Here is a 10,258-nt window from a genome sequence, read left to right as displayed (position 1 = left end):
CAGGTATCCTGCAACAGGGTGGCTGCCAGAGATGCAGGTATTATCCAGCAGCAGGGCTCACCTGCATTGGTCCCCCTGGGGATGGGTAGGGGACAGAGCTTGTCTCTGCCTTGGAACACCTGCCTTCACCCCATAACTGGAGGACTTTAGAAAGGACTGTTCTCTCAGCAGGGTCCAACAAAATGTTCTTGCAGGGTTGGATTCCAGAGATGATTCCAAGAAATGCTGGAATATGTCTTCTTTTAAAGATAAAAGTCAACAGGTGTTTGGACTAAAGCTAGCATGCCTTAGTGATCCAATTCCTGTTGTTGGCAGACATGCAATATACCCTCCTGACATCACACTGAAATTGCTTGTGCTACAGGAAGTGGAGGTGAAAGGGAAGAGAGAGAGAGACAGAGAGAAACAAGATAGAGGACATCTTCCTCTTCTGTACAGATGGCTCCCTGGCTACATAACCCCCCCCCCCCAACCCTCTTCCCTTCCCAATAGAATCAAAGGCCTTTTTAAATGCAGCATGCTAGTGTGAGGCCAAGCCCTTTGTGAATGGGTGTTCCCTTTGATTCCTGTCTCTGGGGAAAGGGTGTTACTTGCCTTTAAAAAGAAACAAAGAAAAGCAATCCCCTAAGACTACAGTCTTGCCAGAGGGCAGGGGGAGTCTTGTCTGTAACCAATACACATAACCCTTCACCAGCTGAACTGGACCCACAGAGCAGACACATGTATGATAGTAATTTAATGTGGCTGGGATGCCTATGAGAGATCCTGGCCATCATAATCTAACTTAGGTGTAGCTTATATTTACAGTTTAACAGAGGAGAGAGAAAAGAAGTCAGACAATGAGGTATCCACCATCGAGACAATGAGAAAAGCAAAATCTCTTCCCCACCCTCACTATGAGAGCTCCGCAGAAACTTCCAGAAATAACCTCCATTCCCATCATGGACCTAGACCAAGAGCAGGCAGAGAAACTGTCCATCACTGTGTCCCGCACAGCAATGGAGGCAGAAGACCTTAGCCTAGCATACAGACATCACCTGGAGCACTTCCCCAATGAGCCGTGATCAATAAATGAGAGGTCTCCCAGGAAACCCCCCAGTTGTCGCAGTTTATTACGCAGTCACACTCAACTCAGGGAGTTCCTTACCCCCCAATCAAGGTGTCACACAACAAATCACTATTAGTTTATTAAGGTTCACTTTGGTAAGGCCTCCAATCCATCTCGCACCCAACCCAAAAAAATACCTGGTGCCACAATGGACTAGGAAACAGGCCAGTGTGTAGTCAGAATATAGATTTATTAATTTATTTAAACCTAATTTGACGAACAGACTAACATCAGCCACCAATTCCGTGGCAACACAAAAACAAACATGACTTCCATAATGGCACCCACACAAAGATGATACTGAGATATGCAGTCACAATTTCCCACAGCTTTCTTTTCAAATCCCTCACCAATACAGAAAAATAACAATTCAAGACACACGGTGATTGCTGATTTGGTTACAATACTTTTCTCCCAGCAACCCCCACCCTCCAAACATCAATTAGACTTGGGCCCTCTGAATTAATGGCTAGTGGCAGAGAGTGGGAACACAATGGGAAAATCGTGTTTTTGATTCTGATAAAATGCACTCTTTGGAAAAAGGGATTCAAGGGGAAAACTCTGTTTTTTTACTTATTACCACAGATGCAATATGAGAGAAAGAAAAGCAATGGGGAAAATGTGTTTTGCCACACCTAAAAATAACAGGCAGAGCTTTGTGGGTTTGGGTCAGAGTACAATGGGAACAAAGGGGCAATTTCTTTTTCCACAACACATTCAAAGGAAATATAAGGCTTTGCACTTCTAATTTAAAATGAAAGGGATCAATGGGCAATTCTGTTTTGCACCCTGCACCCTCACTTGGAAACAGGGTTTTGGGATTAATTCTTTTGGCAAATCTTGAGGTCTATACTGGCTCAAAACACACTGTGAAGGGCTTGTTAGTTTTCAATGCTACCAAAACACATCCTGTGATTTCTATTGGGAAATTAATTGATTTACTTTAATTAAAGGATCCACACAGAAAAACAGGATATTTTGCTATGGGAAAATAACTACAACAATACTTGAAAAAATGCAGAGCCTACACAATCTATGGCTTTGGGTAGTTTTACGTACAGGAGAGGTCTTGTAATGGGCAACAGGGAGCAGCAGGGCACCTCAGGGACAGCAAGGGTATCAGTCCAGGGTAGTCCCCTCTAGCTCCTCCAAAGGGTCCCAGTCAGCTTCTATGTTTTCTGGTCCCTGTCTCCAATACAAGATTTGGAGCCTTGCTGCTAGAATAAGTGGGAACAACCCAGTTCTGATGCAAACTGGTTTACTTATAGGGCAAATGACATCGAAATTTGTCATGATGCCCACAAAAGGGATTTGTTGGTTTTCCCTGCCCACCTTCCATCTGTGTGCTAATAGAACAAGGAGATGAGGGGTTTGAGTTAGGAAAGCTGTTGAAGGAGAAAGCTTTGTCATCCCAAACTGACATGTGGGATTGGCATGTTCCAACTCTGAACATCTATCAACATGGCAGGTACCCTCATTTTTCAAATCTTTACATGTATGGATACATTTTTAAGAACTACATTTTAAGGCCAATTCTATGATGCTAATCTGAAGTTGGCATGCCCATCCTATGCAGATATACAATTTTTCTTCATTTACTCAGGTGCCTTATCAGCGAAAAAAATGCCACTTCATAATGTCCATGTTAATTTTGTCCTTCACCCTCAGACCAACTTTCAAATCTTTCAGACTCAAGGGAAGGCCAAATCTAATTATCATTAATAACTTCTGTTATGTTTATCACACAAAAGTGGCATGGTTCAAAGGGGGTTACTGTCACCTTTAAGACAAGTCTGGAATGGCCGGTGTGGCATATACGCTGCCCTTTCTATGCAATCAGGCACCTGGGCCTTATAACCATGTGTAATGTACTTCTTTAATCTCACAGTTGCAAAAGACATGAGTATCACTTCTAGATTGTATAGGGCAGGTATATGAGAAATCCATGTTCAAACTCTGAAAGTCTAGTAGGCACTTCTATCTGTATGTTGTCATTTGGATGAGGAAAATGGAAGTTCTTTTAATTCTTATATTTTCAATAAGCTTGGTTTCACTTGGATCACAATCTGGTATTACGTGGAAGATAATGTTCACACAGCTATCTGTCTCTTTAAGTAAAAAGTGTAGCTTTCCATGGATTTAGTAAAACAGCATTGTCAGCCACATGTCTTTCTTTTCCTTGCCAAAATGCACAGCGCATATCTTCACACTTTTTTCAGATTTAAATCCACTTTCTTTCCTTTGAGATTTAGGCCTGTTTTTGGTTCAATAGGCCTCATGTCTGAGATCACAATTTCGGTGCTGGCCTTATGGAACTTCACAAATCACTCTGGTCTCTTTACTTTTGGCATTCAGGGGCTATAGTATACCCCAGAGGTCCCCCTCCTGGATGTTTGATTCCAGTGCGATAGAGAGAAGAGCAAGGAGAGAGTGGGGGTTCAGTTTCCTTCTGGCCTTGTTCCATCCCAGGAATCTCTGTCAGAGCACATCGGCTCTTTTCCCTGTCCTGAGGGAGTGGCGCTCTAGACTGCACTCCACTCCTTTGGGTTTTGGGTTTTGTGCCTGGACCCCTCCCTTTCCGGTAGCTCTACCTCCGGCCTGTAGAGGCAAGGAGTTATTTAAACCGCCGAGAATTAAAGAGAGGTTAAGTATTTTATATGGTAATCATTTTGAAGGTATGATCAACGTGTGAATTGACCACAAAACCACAAGTTACACATTTTCCTTTCATTTGCCGTATACAATTCAGACATGATCATTGATTTTGGTACATTCCCGATTACTATAAGTTGTTTTACTCCCTGTAAATTTGTGATTTTCTCCATCGGGTTTCCATTCTTTACTTTTATTATTTAGATGGTTCCTGGGCTCTACCCCCACTGGGTTCTTCAATCAGTCGCAAAGTCTGTTTGGAATGACGCCTTTCCAACTGACTGATATGAACCCATTTCTATTCTGTATGATCTCCTTTAGTGATGCAGATCTTTTAGGCGACAGGTGAAATTTTGTCAACAATTTCAAAATCACTGTGCCAAGAGGGGAGGATCTTCCACTCTCTGGTCTGGGTCCTTTGGAAATTGTACAGGTAGACCCTGGCTCCTATTTCGTACTCTTTCTTGGTGGGCTTTAATTCGGGTTTTCATCCCCTCTGCCGACATTTCTAAATTTAGCTGATCGTAAGCAAAGCGTGCTGAAGGTGTTTTTGTAAATTTTAAATGTACTCATGAGTCGTGGATGCATTGATCAGGGTCTGCTCTTGAGTTCTGTAGAGCAAATGCTGAGGTAGCACCATTTCCGTACAGTCATGAGCTCGAATGGAGACATTTCTTTCACAGAAGATGGTGTTGACCTGATGGCCATCAGGAGAAGTGGTAATTGGATGTCCCAACTAGGTCCAGAGTCCGCCACAATTTTCTTCAAGATGCCACAATTGTTTTATAGTACCTCTCAACTCCCCTGCTGGCGGTAGGCAATGTGGAGTTTTCTCTTTACCCATAGTATCTCCCACATCTTTGTCATCACCTCACTGGTAAAATGACTTCCTCTGTCCGACTCAATTCTTTGGGGAAGGCCAAAACAAGAAAAGATGTGAATGATCATTAGGGTGGCAGCTGTTTGTGCCTTGCAATTTGGGTCCGGAAGACATTCCACCCACTTGGTAAACAAGCATGACACGGTCAACATGTACTTGTTTCCTCTAGAGGAACGAATCACTGGCCCAATGAAATCGACTTTCAAATCGACCAAGGCAGTGTCATTCCCCTTTTCTGTAGGGGAGCTCGGTGTGATGGAACTTGGCTGAAACTGAGCACACACAAGACACCCCTATACGTATATATCGATGTCCTGACCCTTGTGTGGCCAATATGCAATCTCTCGCAAGATTTTTAAGCTTGTATGAAACCCCCTCTGACCGGCAGTGGCAGAGTCATGGGTGTGACTTAACAACAGGCTTCATAATGAGGTAGGTACCACCCACTGGTCACATCCAGATATGGATCTCCATACCAACAAACCATCTTGGATACGGAACATTTTGGAAAACTTCCTCAACACCAGGAGATCCTCTTTCCTGATATAATCGGAAAATGTATGGGGTTTTCAATATTTTGATACCATTTCCCAATAATCGGGTCCTCTTTTCGTGCCGTGATCAAATCAGCATCCGTGGTTTCTTTACTCCACTGGGCAGTTGAGAGTTCATTTTGGGCATGTGTTTGGGACCTGGTGACAGCAGCGATCTAGATTCCCCCCAACAGGGATTTGGTTTCTATGAGATCCCAGTGGATGGCTCCGGTTTTGGCCAGCTGGTCAGCCAAGTCATTTCCAGTTTTGTCTGGTCCCTCTATTTTGGATTGACCTCTGATCTTTTTCCAATAGATAGTCATTTCATTAGAGGCGACCAGATCATCAATTAATTGGATTAATTTCCTGTGCTTTAGCGGTTTGTTATTCACACACAGAATGACTCGATTTTTCCAATTAATCAGGTGCTCCACAAACCCATTCCTAACATAATTTGAATCCGTGATTATGACCAGTTCTTTAAGTTGGTGATGCACGGCAGTGAGAATGGCTTGATGTACCACCATCAACTCTGTCACCTGACTACTTCGGGAACCTCTTTTGTACCCAGAAGAGGGCTTCTTGGGCATCATTCACCCAGTCATTCACAATGCTAGCCACTAGTTATTTTTCTCTGTGATTATCAGCATGGTAGGAGCATCCATCCACATAAACTGCGGATATACCCTAGTACTTGTCTTCCTCATAGACTTTGTGCTGAGAAGTAGGCTACATCTCCATTTTGTCTTTCATCTTTAGACTTTCGTCCTCGAGACAGTTTTCTTGAGCACTGTCATGGAAGTCAGCCAATCCTTGCGCTAGGGGACTCTTCTTGTTTTGGCCATATCTGACCTCCACAGGAAAGCCTTGCATGGACAGAATCCAGGAAGTAATTCTGGAATTACTCACGTTCCCTGTTCGGATTCGATCAGTTTGGAGATATCGCAAAGGCTGGTGAGGAGTCTTGACAATAATGTGCTCCACCTGTATGAATAGGCGGTACTTTTTCAATGCCCACACCGTTGGCAAAAGTGCCTTTTCGCAATCATTGAATGTTTCCTCCACAGACAACAACGTCTAGCTCGCATACAAGATTGCTTTGTTGATCTTGTCATGCTTTGGTATAATACTGCTTTTAAGCAAGTATTTCAGAACTTCACCTTCAAGAAGAACTCATTGTTATTTATGGGGTAAGCCAAACAAGGCGCTTGGGAAAGGCTTCTCTTTAGTTGTTTTACTGCCTCGGATTGTTCTGGACCCCACTCCCACTTGAACCCGGCCTTTGATAAATCGGCTAAGGGTCACGTGACCACTTCGTAGTCTTCAATGAATTTTCTACTATAATTAGTGAGACCAAGAAGGCTTCTTAGTTCTCGCAGAGTAGCAGGGTCTTTTCATTTCAATAATACTTCCACCTTTTTCGCCTGGGGACTGAGACCCGCAGGGGTGATTTCATGCCCTAAGAAGTTCACATGGATCTTACACCACTGTGCCTTCTCAAAAGACAGTTTTGCTTTGGCTTTTGCAACTGGGTCAGAACATAGCGTATTTCAGCTATGTGTTCCTCCACAATTGAGATCTTGATTAAAACATCATTTACATAGGCTAGGTTTCCCCTTTCGCCCAAGTCGGGCATGGCCTATGTAGCAAGATATATATATATTTTTTTTAAATAATTTTTATTTTCAAAATAAAACAATACAAACCAAACTTGCAGCATTATACATTACAAACTGTAAACATCAATTAATACCATGTTACTGCACTTCAAACCCCCCCCTCCCCCCAAGAGCTTATCAACCTTATAGTTCTGTGTACGCTTGGTGCGGCCGGGCGCCGCCCCTCCCGGAAGCAGCAGGGTCCGCTTCCGCGCCAAAGAGTCCCGTAATTAACATTCTCCAAGCCGCCAGGTTGCCCACTTCTTCCTCCCCACAATTACCACACGCTTCCTGCCATACCACCGTTTCAGCCTCCGCCCACTTCTGCAGGTCCCGCCACCATATCTCTATTCTTGGCCCATGGCGTTGCTTCCAACTCATAGCTATCCTTCTCTTAGCAAGTACATACGCCAGGTCTCTCAGTTTCCCGAGATGTTTGGTGTTCCGTGGTCTAGGGAACCCTCCCAGGAGGCAGGCCCAGGCCGTGTCAATGCGTAGCAGAACCCCCTTATCTGCTAATTTCTGTGCCACTTCCCCCCAAAAGCCTTCAATCACTGGGCAGGACCAGAACATATGTGTCATACCTGCGTCTTCTTCATCGCATTTCGGGCATGCTTGTCTACCTGCGTTCGCAAACTTGGCTATTTTCTTCGGGGTCATATATGCTCTGTGCGTGATGTACAGCTGTATTTGCTGCAATCTAGCATTCCTGGACACTTTCTTATGGTATCCCATGGCCCATTCCCACATCCCATCAGTCATCTGTGCCCCCACTTCCGCTTCCCAATCAAGCCTCAAATCCATCAAGTCCTTCCCCACCCGGGTCATCACCACCTCATATAGTCTAGAGATCTCATGCCCGCCCTCTGACATACCATATATCGTTCCGATCAGTGCATCCGGATCTTCCGCCAGCACCGTCTCCAGCCAAGTCTTGCGGATGATCTGTGCCAGCCTTAGATATGTAACATATTGGCCCCCGTGCAGCCCTGTTTCTTCACCCAGGTCTACGAATTCTCTAATGGCCCCATCCTGAAATATGTCTCCCAATGTGGCCAGCCCAACCGTTTCCCAATATGTCCTGATAATTTTCCTGAGCTGGCTGTCCCCCATAGTTAGGGCGACCAATGGCACATGCAGGGAACACGGGTGCGGGCTCTCAATCAACTGGCACATTCTACGCCGAATTCTCCACCCCAACAGCAACATACATGGGCATCCTTGCAAGTCCGACCTAGGGACCCAGACAACCTCTTTTAGATAAAACGGGGCGCAGTCCCTCCCAACCAGCCTAGACTCAGGAGTTTCCTCATCAGAGAGCCATCTGGTCACGTATTGCAGCTGGCTGGCCACATAATAGGCCTCAAAGTTCGGCAGCTTGATGCCTCCCCTATCGTGGAAATTTTTCAGTTTCCACAAGGCTACCCTGTTGCGGATGCCGTGCCACAGGAAGTCCCTGCATACACTATCAAGTTTGACAAAGAACTTCCTGGGTATCAAGTATGGTGCATTGCTGAAAAAGTGCAAAAGCCTGGGCAGGACCACCATTTTAAGCATCGCCCCCCGGCCCACCATTGCCAGCGGCAGCTTCTCCCAAAACCGCATACTATCGCGGATTTTCTTTACCGCCGCCTCGGCATTGTGCAAGTGTTCTTCCTTCACAGCATGATATACATCAATTCCGAGGTAGCGGAAAGACTCAGTCGCCCAGGGCACGGGCAACACCGGCAACCGTTCCAGAGGGACCCCAATGAAGCTCCCCAGCGGAAACATGCTTGATTTACTGGGATTAACCGCTATGCCGGACAACTCCGCATACTTTTCCATGACCTCTAAAATGTACTGGAGGTTTTCCTCCGGATACCTCAGGTACAACAACAGGTCGTCAGCATAGAGGGATATCAAATGGTTCTCTCCTCCCACCTCGATGCCAACCAAGTCATATTGTTGTCTGAGGTACACCGCCAGGGGCTCCAGGGCCAATATGTACAGCATCGGGGACCAGGGGCATCCCTGTCTTGTGCCTCTGCTAAGTCGCCACCTTTTGGATATCACAGATCCCGTGCGCACCCTGGCCAGTGGCTCGCTGTACAGCAGTTTCGCCCACCTCACATAGCCAGGCCCAAACCCGTACCCCTCCAAGGCCGCCAGCAACCACGGCCACCTCACTGAATCAAATGCCTTAACTGCATCTAGGGACACCACCACCATCTCTTCATCACTTCTGTTCCCCTCTTCAATCACCCGGTGAAGTCGCCTGTGATTGTGAGTTATGTTCCTGTTGGGGACATAGCCCGTCTGATCCGGGTGTATCAGTTTACTGATGACCCTACGTAGCCTGTTGGCCAGGACCGCCGTCAGGATCTTGCTGTCCTGGTTCAGCATCGACAGCGGCCTATACGATCCACAGCTTTGTCGGGGTTTATTAGGCTTGGGGAGCGGCACTATCAGCGCTTCTCTGAGCGTTTCCGGTAACCGACCCTTCTCGAAAGATTCATTGAACATTTCTAGCATCGGGGGGAGTATCTCTGCTCCATACACTTTATAAAACTCACTAGGGAGTCCGTCCGTGCCCGGGGTCTTACAAGTGGGCAATCCCTTCACTACCTCCTCCAGTTCCTCTAGTGTAATAGGTGCGTCCAGCTCCTCTCTTTCTTCATCACTAATCCTGGGCAGCTCTATGTCTTCCAGTGTAGTTCTGATCTCTGCCTGATTTTCTCCCCCTATGTCCTCATACAGTGCTCTATAATAATCAAGGAAGGCTGTATTAACTCCTTCTTGGGTGTCTACCTCCTCTCCGTCCTCTCTAACTATCATCCTGATCGGGGGCCTAGGGGTTTCTCTCTTATATAGCCATGCCAGTAGGCGGCCAGTTTTGTCTCCACCAGCATGCTGCCTCTCAACATATTTTCTATAGTTAAGGTTACAGAGCCTCTCCCAAAGCTCCGAACACCGCTGCTGCAGCTCAAGTACTAGGTCTGCATCCCCTCCTGCCTTGCTACATTCACGCTCCAATTGTCTCTCCGCCTTCTCTAGCTCCATCAGAACCCCACCCTGCAGGCCCTTTGACTTGGAAATAGCGTCCCCCCGTAACACAACCTTGAATGCCTCCCAAAGTGTACCAGCCAAATCTACACTGCCCGTGTTAACCTCAAAGTACCGCTGGATCGCCTCCCTGATGTCCTCCCTAAAAACCGTGTCCCTAAGCGCCTCCGCACGGAGGCGCCATGTAGGTATTCGTGCACGAGGGCGGCCATACTGCCAGGCCAACACTAAGGGCGAGTGGTCCGATAGGACCCTCGCTTTATATTCAATTTGAGTGGTCGCCATCACCACTTCTGACGTGGCAAAGAAATAGTCCAATCTCGTGTGTAGGCGCTGTGGAGCAGAGTAGTGAGAATACTGCGAGGTATCAGGGTATTTCAGT

The 10,258-nt window shown here is 46.2% G+C and overlaps 1 protein-coding gene across 1 annotated transcript; it reads right to left on the bottom strand.

The window, feature by feature from the left end:
• Positions 1-5,349: 5,349 nt before the first annotated feature.
• LOC138515324 (ribonuclease H-like) lies at positions 5,350-5,763 on the bottom strand. Its single transcript, XM_069630217.1, has one exon. It carries the CDS (start codon positions 5,761-5,763, stop codon positions 5,350-5,352), a length of 414 nt encoding a protein of 137 aa, XP_069486318.1.
• Between the last annotated feature and the right edge of the window lie 4,495 nt (positions 5,764-10,258).

This window comes from Ambystoma mexicanum, chromosome 6q (assembly GCF_040938575.1).
Source record: "Ambystoma mexicanum isolate Mex_15411 chromosome 6q, UKY_AmexF1_1, whole genome shotgun sequence".
Lineage (NCBI taxonomy): Eukaryota > Metazoa > Chordata > Amphibia > Caudata > Ambystomatidae > Ambystoma > Ambystoma mexicanum.
This window is presented reverse-complemented; position numbering and strand designations above follow the sequence as displayed.

Coding starts and splice junctions, on each gene's coding strand:
- LOC138515324 (XM_069630217.1), bottom strand. CDS start 5,763: ATGCCCAAGAAGCCCTCTTCTGGGTACAAAAGAGGTTCCCGAAGTAGT.